Source organism: Nycticebus coucang, chromosome 19, assembly GCF_027406575.1.
Source record: "Nycticebus coucang isolate mNycCou1 chromosome 19, mNycCou1.pri, whole genome shotgun sequence".
Taxonomy (NCBI): domain Eukaryota; kingdom Metazoa; phylum Chordata; class Mammalia; order Primates; family Lorisidae; genus Nycticebus; species Nycticebus coucang.
Window position 1 is genome coordinate 63947405 of NC_069798.1, and position 17294 is coordinate 63964698.

Genomic DNA, 17294 nt, shown 5'->3' on the forward strand with positions numbered 1-17294 from the left:
AAGAGGGGATTTGTAAAATCAGTCTCCTGGAATACAGTGAGAATCTAATGTACTAAGATTAAAATGACATGTTTTCTACACTTGAGAGACTCAGCGTCATGTGGACAAGTCAAGCAGGACTAGACTGTGGATTATTATATATTAATCAAGATACAAAGGCTTAGCATATTTCAGAAAAATGTATCTTCCTGTTCTAAGACTATACTTAACATATCATATATTACACTAAATTAATGCTATATCTCAAATGTATATTATCTATATTTGCTTTAGATTTTATGGAAACAACATCAAGAAAATTGGTGCAAGATGGAAGAATTACAGTTCCGGTGCTCAAGTCAGTAAATAGTTTACCGGAAAAGATAATAAAAGATTGACTGGAGAGCAGAATCAGATGGAAGGAATTCCATAGCAGCTGTGCACAGCATAAGGATATTCTAAACAATAAGTTAATTATTTCACACAAGAATAACGGAAGAGAAATCGTAGCCTTCTGTCTGTACATCCATTTTTTGCATAGTATATGTAATTACACTTTTGGTACATCACAGTTTAGATTAGAGACAATATGATATGTAAATAAGGCAGACCACAGACACGGGCTAGAAAAAGACTTTGGAGGCCAGAGATGTTCATTAAGGTTTGGGGAGCACCACTTGGTTTGAGATTATTACTAAATACCTTGAGTTAAGTGGATTGGTTACACATACCCTTCTGGGTCATCTCCAGGGTCACCCAATCTTATGTGTGAAGCCTCCAGCGGTCCCTGCCTTGTTATAACTATTCTACCAGCGTTCATTAGACAGCATTCCCCAGTCAGAATCCCACGTGGTCTTTCTTCAAAAGCAGCACAACAATCACCTTTATATTAATTCCAGATGCAAGCAAAGTCCAGTCCTAGTTTATTTTTTTTAACAGATGAACAAAAGCTGTCAGGACTTTTTAGAAACTTGAGTGCCTCGGATGTATGTACTTCTGGGGTGCCTGCATCTTAGCCAAAAGCTGTTTGGTGTCTGCCAGCTTCTTCACGGTATCCGTTCCACTTAGTGGTTTGTGCTAACACCTCCTCCACGTGCTGAGCACGGTCACTGTCATCCTGAAATACAAGGCAGAGATCAATGGCTCCATCTCTGTGTTGCTCTATCTTTTCTTTGTAGAACAAGGGAGGAAAACTAAGAAGAAAAGTAAAATGGATCTCATCACGTGTGTAAACGTGAACACATGCTAGTTTTTAACTTTTTTAAAAATGTTTAAATTAGGCCCCTGAGACAGAGCTTAGAAAAGACAAGAAAACCCCAAGCCGGGAGCCATGGCAGCCAGACCCAAGCTCATTACCTTTGTGACAGGGGCAGGATGGAGTCTGTGCATTGGCTGCTGGTCACAGCTGGAGTAGAGTTTGAAGAAGAATTTCTTGAAACAAAAGAGCAACATGAAAAGTTGCAGAAGGATGGATGCCTGTTTTTTAGCCAGTTGCCTTTGGTTGAAACTGATGGAATGGTGTGGACACAGACTAGAGGTGTCCACAGCTACCTGGATGCTAAGTCTGACCTCTACGGGAAGGACTTGAGGGAAGGGTCAGGATCGGTAAGTACACCGATGGCCCACTGGCCCTGCCGATGATGTAGCGGTGGCTGCCTTCAAACCCCCTAAGGAAAAAAAGGATACCTTCACTTTAGTAGTGAAGAAAGCTAAAACCCAGTAGTTTCCCATCTTTGAAAAGATTTTGGAAGACCACAGAGAAGATTACTCATTGGCAACAAATTCAGCTGGGAACATGGACAATTGCTGGAAGCTATTTAGTGGTGGAAGAACTGGATGCTTCTGTTCTCTGCCATTTCCCTCTGCTAAAGGCATTTAAAACACGCATCAGCAACATCCTCACAATTAAGAAGTTCCTGCCACCTGGGAGTCAGAGGAAGCCACCTCCTGATAGCTGCTATGTTGAAGGAGTCCGGAACATTCTGCAGTTCTAACGGGAGCGGGTCTCGCGATGGCAACAGTAATGATCTCATCACAGCAATGGCATGTGCCACCCATAGTGAATAACAGAGGAAAACTGCGGGTTCTAGGGGCTCAGTGTCCAGAAGGAACAAAGCCATGCTGCTGTCACTGGCAAACACTGATTAAACGCAATGGGGCGCCAGAAAAAAAGTTTAAATTAAAGCAACCATAGAGGAAATGACATAAACTCTAAATGGAAAGGTTCAGCAAATATACCTTTATCAATATACTTAGATAGGTACATAGGGACATAGCTATATAAATATCTATGTATACCACCCAGATCAAAAATACAACATTGCCAGCAGCAAACACCCCCGACCTAGTCCTCCCATTCTACTACTATATGGGCCACTGGGCTGATACAGTGGAGGCCACTCTCTTGTCCTCTGTCACTTATTATCTGAGGATGTGTTGTGTCCAGATCTTGAAGTCCCCCTCAAAGACCACCAGGGAGTGGAGTCCGATGCAAAAGCCAAAAGCCATTTTATTGCAAGTTCAAACTTGGACTCCTGGGGTCTCCGTTACAATGGATCCAAGCCAGGAGCCCCCAGCTATGGAGCAGGGGGCTTTTATGGTCCCGCACAGCGGGTGGGCACAGCTTGAAACAAAGGGGGCACTTCTGGTTTGGTCAGTTGTCTCATGATGCCTGGGCTTGCCTGGAAGGTGAAGCTAAATGGCGGGGGATGGGGGGCGAAACTTAACTCCTAAGATGGTGCTGGTCTGGTTCTTTCAGATGCATCCTTAAATAATATAACTTAGTTTTGCCAACTTGGGGGATTTAAATCAGCCTTGTGGTGTGCATTCTTTCGTGTATGGATTCTTTTATTCAGCATCGTGGTTTTGAGATTGGTCTATGTCATCGTGCGTAGCCATAGTTCATATTATTTTCAGCTGCCCAGTGTTCAATATACAAATCACAAACCTGGGCACACTTGCCTAAAGGACTCTCGGGAATAATGCTGTGATGCACATGTTTACACTATATACAGACCTTGCTGGTAGGTGCGTAAGGAAGAATGGAATTGCGATTCTTTGTGAATTGCCGGATTCTGGGTGGGTGTGTATCTTATGAGTTATCCTATACACACTTGCTCCAGTGGAGCATGAGGCTTCATTGTTTCATGTCTTTGCCAACATTTACTGTTGTCAATATTTTTATTTTTCCTCCATTTGCTTCATGTTTTTCTTTAGATTATCCCATGTGCCAATGAGACTGAGCACTTTCGTAAGATTTGCCGCTGGTCATTTTTGTCTGCATCACCCTTTTTTTGTTATAAATGTAAATGCCCACTCAAGCCTCTTGCCCTGTTGTGAACTGGTCCGTCTTCTTCTTTTGCATTTCCTGGAGTTCTTCACCTGTTCTGGATACGTGTCACCTGACAGTTATGTGGGTGGTGTGCATCTTCTAATTCATCGTTTGATTCATAATTCTCTGAGTTTTCTTTCCTGATGTAAAAAAGGAAATTCTTACTTATTTCGGTTTCTCATTTTCTCTTACAATTATGTTTCTGTAGCAGAGCGCATCGGCACACATCTGTAGTCCCAGCTGCTTGGGATGCTGAGGTGGGAAGCTCGTTTGAGCCTAGGAGTTCAAGACGCAATATAGTGAGACCTCGTCTCAAAGAAAATAAAATAGTTTTATGTCCTGTATTTCCCTACTTTGAGATCATTGACATACTAATTAGCATACTACATATATATTTAAAAGGCTTTAATTTTTGGATCTTTCACATTTGTATTAAAACCTGCCTCATTCCTAAAACTGAAAGTATAAATGTCATTATTTGAGGGGAGGAAAGTGACATACTTCTAAGAGCAGAAATGCAATTCAGCCAGCCCTATAGAAATGTGTTTAAATAGATGTGCTCTTTTTTACATTAAAGAAAACAGAAGAATTAACCTAAAGCTGAATGGGGAGTCTCAGGTGAGGAAGAAGTTGATTTGCATTTTGTTTTCGATATGTGTATCCAGTTTTCCCAGAGCTATTTATTAGAAAGTTCTTCCTCATTACTTTGAGTTGCTACTTTTATCCAGTCAAATCCCTACAGGTGTGTTGTGTTTGTTGCCTCCCAGGTACCTGTTTTTGTCCCATTCTACGGTGTCTTAGGGACAATGTTTTTGTGATTAATCATGGCAGGTCTTCCTATCCTGTCACTCGGTCTCATTTCAGTCTTGTGGATTTTCTGGTTTGTAGCCCAATGTATAATCAGTTTCTCTCATGTTCCTTGTGAGGTTGAAAATAAATTATATGATGGAGTCACTGGATGCTGCATTCTGCATAGGACTGTTTAATCCATTTAATTCATCTTTTTGCTCTATATTCTTCAATTGGTATCTGATCATCTTAGCAGACCAAGAATTCTTGGCATGTTATTTGGCTCTATTTTTTTGTCCATTTTATATTATAACTCATGCATGTTTACAAATTCCTGAATTAACCTCTGATAGTTCCAAAGCATTTCCATCTCCAATAATGCATTTCGCCTTAAATTATACTTTGCTATTAGTAAAGTTGCATCAGTGTCTTTCTGTTAAGGTTTAAGTTTCATCATGTGTTCTCATTGCTCAGAGCTTTTGGGGCCTCCGATAGTCGAAGTTAAGAGCTTTCCCTGACCTGGCTCTTCCCTGTCTCTCAACTCCTACCACCCCACGCGCATTCTCTGCCCTTCCCCCTTGCCCCTGGCAGCTCCTGAAGTAGTTCAGAGGAAGCTCTGACATCTCACCGTTTGTGCCTATGGTTCTCTCTGTCTTAAACCTTCTATCCTCAGGTGTCTGCACCACGCATTGTCTCGCTTTCTCTGATGCTGCGCTGAAAAGTCCCCTGGAGACCAGCCCTTCCGTACCACACCCAGCACCCCCTCCCTCAGCCCTGTGCTGTGATTCTCTCTGCAGCACACAGTGCTGTGGGGAAGGCCGGTCACCAGAACGAACTTATTTACCTTCTGTCATTGAAATGGGAGTTTCGTGGGGCAGGAACTTTGTTTCCATAGGGGAAGAAACGTGTTCTTTTTTGTTGTCGTTAGTATTTTCTTTTTATTCTTTTTTGTTCCTGTAGCCACAGAACCTAGCCCTCTCAGGTGATTTTTGAACAGATGAATGGCATTTTACATTCATAACAGAAATTAAACATATGTCAGTCCTGGAAGATAGTAAAACCCAATTCTATTTTAGAAGGAGTTAAAACTAAAACTCTTCAGTGCATTAAATTTAATCTTATGTATTGTCCACTTTTTACAAAACCAAGTATACATTTCAAAAGTATCATAAACATTTTGTCAAGGGACAAATACCTAAATCTAAGTAACTGAAATTACTCATAGCGTAAGCCCACCAATAACCGCTCCTGGGTAGGCTTTGTGTATTTGTTTGCTTGTTGTCTTAATATATTCACCTGATGCACAGTTGTAAATTAATAACTGACTCCTGCATGCCAGTGCATTATTTATTTAGTACCGCACTTTCTGAAGGAAACACCAACAGGCTGCTATCCAGAGATGCTAATAGGATACTTTCCTCTTTATGTTTCAAAAGTCTCTAGAAACAAAGTTTTCATGACCCTCTTTAGCACAAAGGACTCTCAGATTTGACAACTCCTATAATCAGAATTCTTCCAAGTTTCCAACCAAAATCCTATTTGAAGTGCAGGGTTCACTAGGTTAACAGCTTGTAATGCAATAAGCCTGTTAAATCTGACTTTTGGTTAAGTTAAAGCTTGTGAAGGAATTCTAGCTGAACAACGCCATTACAGAGATGAACTGATGAAGCCAAGGAACCTGCCATCTACTTCCCAGTAGAGAAAAGGTGTGTCCTTTGTGTAAAATCACCTTGAAAGGGCGAGATCAATAAGGAAAAGGGATTTCCATGTAGTACAGGGGTTTCCACCAGATGGAAGGACTTTGGAAGGGTATTTGTGATGGCAAAGCTGGCTCTCTGGCTAACGGAGTGGAAAACAAAGTGTGGACCAGCTGAGGAGTTGGAGGTTTTCCAGAGTCCTGGCAACCACACAGAACTTTCTAGAAGGAGCTTCTGAGAAGAGTCCAGAAGTATGTTGGGTGAGATAACTAACAGGTTCACGAGACAGCTTTGAATACGAAGGCGAAACCAGGGACTGTCCCAGGACAGAGTGGCATAGAACCCTGAAATCATGATGGGGCCAGCAGCGATGTCACCGGCTGGGAGACTTGACTGTAGGGAAAGTGAATATTCTTGCAAGCAACAAGTTCTGATGTTATCCAGCCAAATGGTCTCCATGCCTGTAGATACCTCTGAAGAGCCAAGAGATTGCCCCAACCCACTGTTAACAGAGGACAGTAATTTGTGTCCCATTCTCATGGATGCAAATAAAAATAAGGAAGCTGATTTTATTATACGGTACTCTTTCATCATGAACTTGAAGAATTATGTCTTTTCATTTATAAGCAAAATGAAACTTATTCCTTTATTATTCTCTTTTTGCCACTGAGGAGTGATTTCCTGGTCTCAGGAAGGCATTTTTGTTACTCATCTTTAGAATCTCTCCAACCCATGTACATGAAGTTCTAGGGCTCAGCACATCACGGGGCACTAATAAAATCCAGTAAAATGAGCATCTGCTCATTTCATCCTCCCGGTCCTGAGGTGGTTTTGGTGGCTGATTCTTGCCTAATTTGATTCCACATTGACACACAATCACACTTGAAAATTCTCCACTTGTTCTTTAACTCCTATTAAAAAGCAAAATATTTTTGAAAAGTTATGTTCAAAAGAAAAAACCCTCTGCATGTATTAAATGCTTCATTACTTTAAATTTAAAAATTCAACTAGAGATCTGATTAAAATATAGCTCGTTCGATTTGCGTTCTTTCAGGATTCTCCATACTTCCTTCCAAAAAAGGTTATCTGCAGTCCCACCAGCGTCTAAAAGTGTTCCCTTGTCCACATCCGTGCCAGCATCTGCAACTTTGAGACTTCGTGACGTGGGCTTTCTTCACTGGGTTAGGTCTTATCTCAGGGTGGTTTTGATTTGCATTTTTCTAATGATCAGGAACTATGAGCATTTTTTCAAATGTTTGTTAGCCACCCATGGAAGAGAAAAACTCAAATCAATTCAAGGTGGGAGGCCAGGGAATGAGGGAGCAGGGAGAGAGGAGGACGGTCGGGGGTGGAGGTCACATTGTGTGGTACACCTCTTGGGGGCAGCACAGTGTTATGGGGGGACTTTACCTAACAAATGCAAGCGGTGTAACCTAGTTTTTTTACCCTCAATGAACCTGAAACAATAAATAAAAATATATACAAGTAGTCCATAACCAGAATTAATTTATATTATTATCCTAGTAAATGTGATAGTTTTATCACTTTATTGTGAGATTTTCGTTAGACTTTTGGAATATCAAAAATAACCTATTTGCCACAAACAGAAAACTGTCAAAGTCGTGAAAAACAAAGAAAATCTAAGAAACTGTCACAAATCAGAGGTGGCTCAGGAGACACAACAACGAAATTCAACTTGGTGTCGGGCACTGGCTCCTAAAACAGAACTGGACAGGTGAAATTGAGTAGAATTTGTCATTTAATTTACAGTAGTTCACTAATGTTAGTGTCTTAGTTTTGAAAAATGTACCCTGGCTGTCCAGGTTTTTAATATTAAAGGAAGATGCTTAAATATATAGGGATTCTACTCCATTTTTGTAACTGTTTATAAATTCCAAATTATTCCAAAATTAAAAAATAATGACTTAAGGACCTCAACTTGGTCAAAAATCTACTATATTAAGTCTTTAAAAACCAGTCTCATTTGCATCTGTTAATGTTAATTTTAGGAAGAGAGTAAATTTGATGTGTTTTTTTTTCATTTGTAGAACGGTAAATGAAAATATAAATAGCTCCATTGTTTAAAAATATTCAGACCATTGTGAAATTAGCAGAAACTCATATTTGTATTCAATGAACTATTTAGACAATTTTGTCTATTGATACTATACACAGCATAATTCTCATAATTATGGGAATCATTAGAAACCTTTAAAAATATATTAGTGCAAACAATAATTTCTACACTATCCATTGTGGTTATGGGTGTGCATACCAGGGTCAGTTGCTAAGGACATTTTTTCTGTTTTGTATTAAGCTGCCTTGTGTTTAGGTAGTGACTCCCTTTTATTCATTGTACCATGAGCTTTATACACTTAAATTCTCTTTGCCACTGTAATAATGCTTTGATGTGGGCATTATTTTCCCCAAACTCATTTAATGATGAAAGCTCGTAAGTGACATAGCCATCGTGTACCATCGTGTATACTCAAGTCCGTCGGATTCCAAAGCTCTAATAACTTTCTACTATACCAAACTGTTCCTTCTTATGTATTTGCATTTCCTAAATTTGTACCTTTTAAAAGATAAATACTTCTTTTAAGTTTAAGAAGCAGTATTCTACAACACTAAATAATTGCATATATCGTGGAATTAATTAAAATTAAACAAACCATCTGTTGATACCTTATTCTAATCATTATTTTTTATTTTTTTATTTTATTAAATCATAGCTGTGTACATTGATGTGATCATGGGGCACGATACACTGGTTTTATATACCATTTGATATATTTTCATCACACTGGTTAACATAGCCTTCCTGGCATTTTCTTAGTTATTGTGTTAAGACATTTATATTCTACATTTAGTAAGTTTCACATGTACCCTGGTAAGATGCACCGTAGGTGTGGTCCCACCAATTACCCATCCTCCCCCCTCCACTCCCCTCCCTTTCCCCCTTCCCCATATTCTTAGGTTATAATTGGTTATACCTTTCATATGAAAGCTATAAATTAGTTTCATTGTAGGGCTGAGTACATTGGATACTTTTTTTCCCATTCTTGAGATACTTTGCTAAGAAGAATATGTTCCAGCTCCATCCATGTAAACATGAAAGAGGTTAAGTCTCCATCTTTCTTTAAGGCTGCATAATATTCCATGGTATACATATACCACTATATTGATCCATTCGTGGGTTGATGGGCACTTGGGCTTCTTCCATGATTTAGCATTTATGAATTGAGCTGCAGTAAACAATCTGGTACAAATATCTTTGTTTAGTGTGATTTTTTTTTGTCTTTTGGATATATACCTATTAGAGGAATTGCAGGATCGAATGGCAGGTCTATTTTAGATCTCCAAGTGTTCTGAATCATTACTTTTTTAACACTGTTTTACTCTGGGTGTGGGTATTAGTAATGGACAAACAAATAAAAGCTACAAACGTAATGTACTAAACACAAGTGTGGAGGAAGAATACAGGGGTCTCTGAGGTAGTAATTCAGCTCTTAATTTCCAGGTGCCTGGTTAGAAATGGGGAATTAGAGGAGGGGCATCTGATCCCAGGCATTGGAGAGGCATGTTCTGTGTAGAGGGGTCAGGGTTGTTCTTTAGATGCTTTTCAAGGCTGTTGGAGAGGATCTAAGGCAGACAACAGCAAGAGTAAAGTCATGGTGTCTTTGCCTTGTTGTTCTGCTTTCTTTTTTTGTTGTTGTTATTTTTGGGGATTCATTGAGGGTACAATAAGCCAGGTTACACTGATTGCCTTTGTTAGGTAAAGTCCCTCTTGCAATCATGTCTTGCCCCCAGAAGGTGTGGCTCACACCAAGGCCCCACCCCCTCCCTCCTTCCCTCTCTCTGCTTTTCCTGTCCCCCCCATAACCTTAATTGTCATTAATTGTCCTCATATCAAAATTGAGTACATAGGATTCATGCTTCTCCATTCTTGTGATGCTTTACTAAGAATAATGTCTTCCACTTCCATCCAGGTTAATACGAAGGATGTAAAGTCTCCATTTTTTTTAATGAGAGATCGTTATTGGGTTGCTCTAAGAGCATCTTTTACCATAAGAGCGTCTTCTAATCAATCATACACAGTGCGCACTTCAATGGACCTATGTTTTCTACCTACATTTGTAAAAACTGTAGTACGACAACTTTGTAATTTAAATGAAGATGTAGAAGAGAAATGTACTGATCTAAGATTCTGGGTGTCTTAAGTTTCCATCTGTGAATTTCCTCAAGGCTGTAGAGACATTGTCCTCCAGAAAAAAGAAAAACAAGGAGGGAGGGAGGGAGGGAGGAAAGCAGGCAGGCAGACTACTAAATTTTCCATTTTAAAAGTTGTGGTCAATTTGCAATTTCAGACCTCTTTAATTACTAGAAAAACAGACTTATTGAATTACCGTGTCTTCAAACATATCTCTGTGGAGGGTATGATATTTTTATAATTGGGTAACAAATTATCTAAAGGTCTGACATTAGTTAGGTCTATAAAACAAGGCCGAGGTCCTGAAGTGATGGTTTGTGTTAGTGTAATTAGTAGCCCTGCTTTTTGTTACACTGAAACTTAAGAGCGAGACAGATGTGTGTTTAAATCCTGATATTGTCACTAATTGTACCAAAAAAATGAAGGTATTACCTATTTCATCCATACCTCGTTTTATTATGAGGATTTATTTGCTTATAAATTCTGAATATATTGCACAAATAAATATTTAATAAACACTAGATGCTAAAATAGTATAAGAGAGATGTACTCATTATAATAAAATACATATTTGTTCCTGTTCTCAGCAAACAATAGATGAGTATCTGTTAAAAACTTAAAATTCCACAAAATAAGTTAATTTTTAAATGTAACATTGTTTTCAAAGACAGAAAATTTCACCTAAACGCTTTAAACCACCATGGTGGTTTAAACCACCAATGGAGAATTGCTGGTCACTAGGATTGTGAAAATACACATTTTATATGATGCATCATCTAAAGTATTTTAAAATATTAAAAACCATTTTAACCAGCATATTGAAAAATGTATAACGATTCCTTCACAAATAAAGTATTTTCAAAATTTGCTGTGACTTTAATTGAGAGCATTCTTATCACCCCAAAACAAGTTAATCTCTGTAAAATAAGAACATTTAAAAAAAATTTATTCCCACTGGGTTAATTGAATAGATAAACCTCTGATGCAGCAAACTCATGTAAAAAGATGGATAATGGGATTTCTTTATTTGTTTTAAGATTTTCAGGCGATGCTGGTTGGTTTTCAAGAAGGCTTCTAGCAAAGGACCCAGAAGGTTAGAAAAATTTCCGGATGAAAAGGCAGCTTATTTCAGAAACTTCCATAAGGTGAGTCACAGTCCCAGGAGTCCCTGGGGAAAAACTGGACCCCTGACAACTTGTGAAGACGTTTCTCTGATACATGAAATCTATAGCGGTAAAAATTCGTGGTTGGGATAAAATGCCCCTGTTCTGATAAAATGCAAAAGTTATTTCTCTCCTTTATTTTAATTACCTGTTATAAATGCCACTGGTACCTCTGCAAAATGAAACACTCATTTTTATTGCTACTTTGTGAAATGAGATGTCTCGTAATGCAACCGAATCATTCCTCAATGTGCTGAGTAGGCATTTTCCCTCTGCTCAGGTTAATTGTGCCTCTGTTACTTTGATTTAAGCTCTAGGCAATATTTAGGAGATAAAATTTTGAGGCTGGCTTTAGCAGCGCTAATAATGTTAACGTATATGACATTTGTTGCTAGCTCCTTAACAAGTGAATGATCATCAGACACGCTGATGTGTAGAGACTGGACAGAAATACTAGGAATGAAATATCAATTTCCTTAGAATTAAAAGAGGGTAAGACACAGCCCCAATGCTGAATATGCTGCTGAAAGCCAGGTCTGCTGGCAATGTCAGATATTTTGTAGTAGTGCAGAGGACACACACTCAACACCCCTGGAGTATGGAACAGCATTGCCTGTTGGTAGAATGTCTGATAAACTCAGTAAAGATTCTCACTTCTCATTGAAATTAGAGTAATACAGTAAGTTGCCCTAGATAATATAATGAATTTATGGAGTTTTATTTTATGGGATATACTGTCCTAACTTCTCCCTTTATTAAAAATAAATGATTTGACAGTTGTGTGCTAGCTAATGCTATTACACAAATTATTAGCAATCCATTTATATGATATACGAACCTGGAACATAGAGCATAAAGTGGGAGCTAAACAGTGGTCACATGTGGTCTTAAACTGGTGTGAAGGGCATTGGCAACTAAGAATGGGGATGAGGGTAAAAACTTACCTATTGGTACGATGTGCATATTCCAGGGATGGGCACGCTAAAAGCCGTTATATAATTCAGCCTTATATAATTCATTCGTGTAACAGGAGAACTCATACCCTTAGTATTTTGAAATAAAAATTATGAAACAATTGGTAGAAAATTAAGACATAATCAGTAGAGTTTTTACCAATGTCATAAATCTGCCTTCTAGGCACGTAATATGGTTATTAACTATATGGCTAATGCTTATTCAGTCTTTCAGATACAGTATCTTATTTAATCCTACCACCATGCCTATGAGAGAAATATTACAATTACTACCATGGTTTTAGGTCAGATAGCTATGTGCGGGCGGGCACCTGGCTCCACGACGGCCACAACACGTGCTCTCATGCCATTCCTCATAGAGAGTGGAGTCCATTCCTTTTGCCCCCACTGTATCTGGGCTGCCCTGTGACTGTGGTGACCATGAAGTTCTGGGGATGCCCAAATGTCTTGGAGTGCTCGCATTGGAAGGCTTGCTCTTGGAACAATTGCTCTGGGACATGTTAGAAGCTAAATAAAATATCTGTGTACCTTGAAAAAAAAAATTATGAAACAGCTTTTGAGTTTCTACAACCCCCTACGAGCTATTTTATATGTTAACATATATTTATTGCTGGAGAATGCAAGTCCAGTTTTCTGCTCAGTCACTTTATAACTCATGGGTGTTTGGTTTTCTGATGCATAAATGAATTTTAAAATTGTTGTATTATGTGTTTCTAAAGATTATTTGAGTTACAGTGTCATAAAACAGATAGCATAATGCTTCCTATTCTAACAATAGCCAAAATTATTTGAATTCTAAAGTCCTACTGGTATTTATGTGTTATGATTATGATTTTGGCAATGACGTTAAACCTAATTTCATGAGGTATTGCTGGGTTGTAAAATGTGAGTCCCTGAAGTTTAGTTTATAAGTACAATTTTGTTGGACATATTACATGTTCTGTGGATCCCTGGTCAAAGCCCTTGCTGGTCAATGGCACACACTAGCTGGTACTCCTGGGTTTAGTTTTACGGATGCCCATAACAGGTACAATCCCCAAGAAGAGGAATTATCTAACTTTTGAACCCAGCTGTCTTTCATCTAAAAGAAAGAGACACATTCTAGTATTCTAACCACCTCTAAGAATTGGTAATTTGGATGCAGACAGATAGGGCTGTGTGCTCTGTGCAGGCTTTCTGCTTCTGCTTGAGGATACAAAAAATGAGATCCAGCTATTGGCCTGGAAGAGTTTGCACTGTGGGGAAAAAGAGATTCTCAGATAACTTCAAGGCAATACACAAGTACAGCTGGGGTGGTATACATAAATTTTATCAAAAGAATATTTTGCATGTTGCCTAATTTGGGTTTCTTTATTAAAACTTCTAAATAAATATGATATTTGAATGGTGGAACTAGTATTGGTGACTGATGTGTTGGAAAAAGTCATTTCTAAGAGGCATCTGGGACCTCCTTTCCCTTTATTTTCTATTCTCTTAGTTTTGCCTGCCTGACCCACTCCTTACCTCATAGCAGCAATCACAGGCACTCCAGGGCCAGCTCAGAGCTAAAGAAAATGCTAACTCCCATTTGTCTTAGAGACTGACTCCTTGAAGGTCATTTGACTTCCACTGGGAGCAAGGCATTTCAAAGGCCAATGTCATTCCCCGAGTTAATTTGTGAATTCTCAAACTGTGAACCGCCAGCCTCGTATGGAACTCCAACTCACTAATATTCATCACATCTACGATTACTGGGCACTTACTATATGTGAGGCCCTGTTCTATGCACTAAACAGACAGTATTGAAAGAGAACAGTGGTGCTTTCGTCTCTCACTATCACACCTTCTTAACATCAAACAGTGTTAACTCTGCGATGGTAATTGTTTTTAGTTTGAAAGGGGATGATATACCTACTACGGAATGAATGGAGCGTTGCTACAGATGGAAGTAGGCTGCGACCCAACTACAATAAACAAGAGTTATGAGTTATGAGTTAACAGATTCAAAGATACACAGGGAGATCATTCCAAGAAAAAAAGTAGAATTTAAATAAAAACTATTACCAAAAAAAATTGAAGTGGAAACAATTGGATGAGCTGGAGGATCTAAAAGAAGGCTGTTGTGGCAGGCATGTGGGAAGAGAAGGACAGAAAGACTGAAATAAAGTCCATAGGAGGTGGGAGTCTCTGGAAGGGTTTTAAGCAGGGAGCCTGGCGTGACATGGCCAACATCTTAAAATAGCACATTGTGTTTCTATTTTCAGCATGCAACAATGATCTCCTAACCATATAATTCTACCAGAAATAACACCTAAAACTCTGGGCTAAATACAAAAGCAAACAAGTACCTAGGTCCCTGAACAAAAGCTAGAAAAGTAATGGTTTATGGAGAAGAGTCTGATGTGAAACTGTGGGACCAGCAGTGTTTCCTCCTCTCCCTGGGGGCAGCTTGGCAGGGAGGACAGCCACAGTCACACCTGCAGCAATAACGGATGACTGAACTCTGATAGAAAAACGGGGCATTTTTTCAGAAATCAGAGGAAATGGCACTGAGGTAGTGACCCACGGCTTCCAGAGAGTAAGGAAGAAACTCTAACAAAAGAAAAACCTGGAGAAGGGGAGCCCTTCAACATGCACTCAGTGAGACACCGTGGCTGACGTCTGAACCAGCCATGAAGTGGAAAAGGGAAACCAAGTCACAACTAAGACGCCAGCATCTTCCCTGAAGTCTGAGCCACAACCCACTCACTATAGGTGTAGCAGACAGCAGTTCAGCGTTAGCAAGGTAATTACTTGCTAAAAAAACAGACAAACAAACACACTCCGAGCTAAATAATCGAGTCTACACTCAACAATCACAGTGACCAACATAAAATCCAAATTTCCTCAGGGCAGGAAAAAAATCATGAAAAATATAACCAAAAAGGAAAATAAAACCAACTAATATTGAACCTGGTAGGACACAGATTCTGAATGATTAGACAAACACTTTGAATCAACTTTTATGCCTGTGTTTGATGAGGTCAATGAAATAATGATCATGTTTAATTTTAAAAAGTACTCTCAGCAAAGAAAGGAAAATTATAATTATAGTCCTGAAAGGTCATTTTAGAACTACAAATAAGACATCCAAAATTAAAATGTCACTGGGTAAGATGAATAGCAAGAAAAAAAATAGAGGGAATAGTGAACTTGAAGGTAAAACAACAAAAGTCATGTAATATGAAAAAGAATTCTTTAAAGAAGACAGAAAAATCACAGTAAAAAAAATGAGAAAAGAAGAGCTTCGGGGCTTAAGGGACAATTTCGAAGTTTCTGACCTATGGATAGTCTAACCATTGCAGAATGAAAGAGAATGAGGCAGAAAAATATTACTAAAATATTATTTCAAATACTTTATTAATACTTAAATATTAATGCCTGAAAAATTCCAAATGTGATGAAAGACGTCAATTTACAGAATTAATAAGTTCAGTACAGCTCAAACAGAAGGTTTTGCAAAAGAACCGTGCCTGGTCACGTCAGGACACCTTCACTTTGCTTATTACATGTTCCAAAGATTCCTTTTTGCAGCCTTGACCACAGCTCCACTTTATGGTTTCTCTACCTCTATTCTAGTTGGGCAGAGCCTGGTGACCTCCCTTCATAGAGCAAACATCAGTTAAGTCCTTGGAAGCTCCCTGGACATGTCACCTGGTCATTTCGTCCCTCTTGTTATCCCGTATCCCTACCTAACAGTAACTGATTACGTACAGGGGAAATGGAAGAGAAGAGTCAAATTCCCTGTGTTTTCAAGACAAGATGATTGATGAATAGTGATGCTGTTCACGGATACAGGAAGCACATGAGAAGGAATCATTTTAGGAGTGAAGAAAAACATGTCCTTCTTGACATTATATGAGATATCTGTGGTATACTTAGGTAGATATTTTCATTAAGCTATTCGAAATACTGCAGATTGTAGTGAAATTGCTCAGGAAATATATTGAACAGAATTAATGTTAAAGAGAGTGTATAGCAAAGTCTCTCTCTAAAGACAGATCATGCAAAATTAAACCTTGTAATACGACTTTTGGTTTTTCATACTGGTTTTTCAACTTATTTATTTATTATTCAATTTACTGAGAGTTACAGATCAAAAAAGTTGACACTTGATTGAAAGAATAGCTAATTTAAGCCATGGTAGAAAATTGGGGAAAGGGCGGCGCCTGTGGCTCAACGTGTAGGGCGCCGGTCCCATATGCCGGAGGTGGCGTGTTCAAGCCCAGCCCCGGCCAAAAAAAAAAAAAAAAAAAAAGAAAATTGGGGAAAGTATCACTTAAACAAGTAACTGCTTGTAGAATTAATGTACTATAAATGCACACGTAATAAAAAATTTTATAATCTAAAGAGAGAATGTATTTATTCCAAAAACAAAATTATTTAAAATGTTGACATTTGCAAAAGAGAAGAAGATGACGGAATATCAGAGGCTCCATGCGACGATTTGTTCCCTGGAGTTGCGCCTCCTGGGAGAGGGCAGGTGGCTCTGATGTGGGGATGGCGTGCCTGGAAGCAGGAGGTTTACTTTGTCCAAGGCCTGGACAGCCAGCCATCAAGGCAAATAATAATAATAATAAAATCACAAAGGTTCTTAACATCTTATCCTCAAATACCCTCTTGCTCTTATAAAATCAAGGAATGATTCATCACCTTTCATGGCTTGTTGCATTTCTAGAATTATGAATCCTTTACTTTTTTTTTTCAGAAGTGAATATTGGCAAAGCTGTAAATTTTTTATAGTTGCCTCTGATGGTCAAGTAAATAAAGGATAATCCTTTTATGAGAAAGGCCAGCTGTGTGGAACTTTTGTTTTCTCTTGGGCGATTAATGGCCAGTCCACATATTGCATTTCCAGAATTGGAGGGGAAAAAATTCTTTCAAGATGGTTTTAAGAAATAGACTATGGGGGTGCCTGTGGCTCAAAGGAGTAGGGCACTGGCCTCATATGCTGGAGGTAGGGGGTTCAAACCCAGCCCCGGCCAAAAAAAAAAAAAAGAAATAGACTAATATGGAGTTCCCAAACTCTTCTCTTTGTGAATAGTTAAATATTTATACTGGGCCAGGCGCCGTGGCTCACACCTGTAATCCCAGCACTCTGGGAAGCCCAGTTAGGTGGATTGCCCAGAGCTC

The 17294-nt window shown here is 38.8% G+C and overlaps 1 protein-coding gene across 1 annotated transcript in view; it reads left to right on the top strand.

Moving 5' to 3' along the window:
* DOK6 (docking protein 6) overlaps window positions 1-17294 on the top strand; it is a 395919-nt gene that overhangs the window by 130518 nt on the left and 248107 nt on the right. Inside the window, exon 2 of the mRNA XM_053571931.1 lies at window positions 11044-11151. Within this exon, the coding sequence (XP_053427906.1) occupies window positions 11044-11151 (108 nt within the window). The remainder of the gene's footprint in view (window positions 1-11043; window positions 11152-17294) is intronic.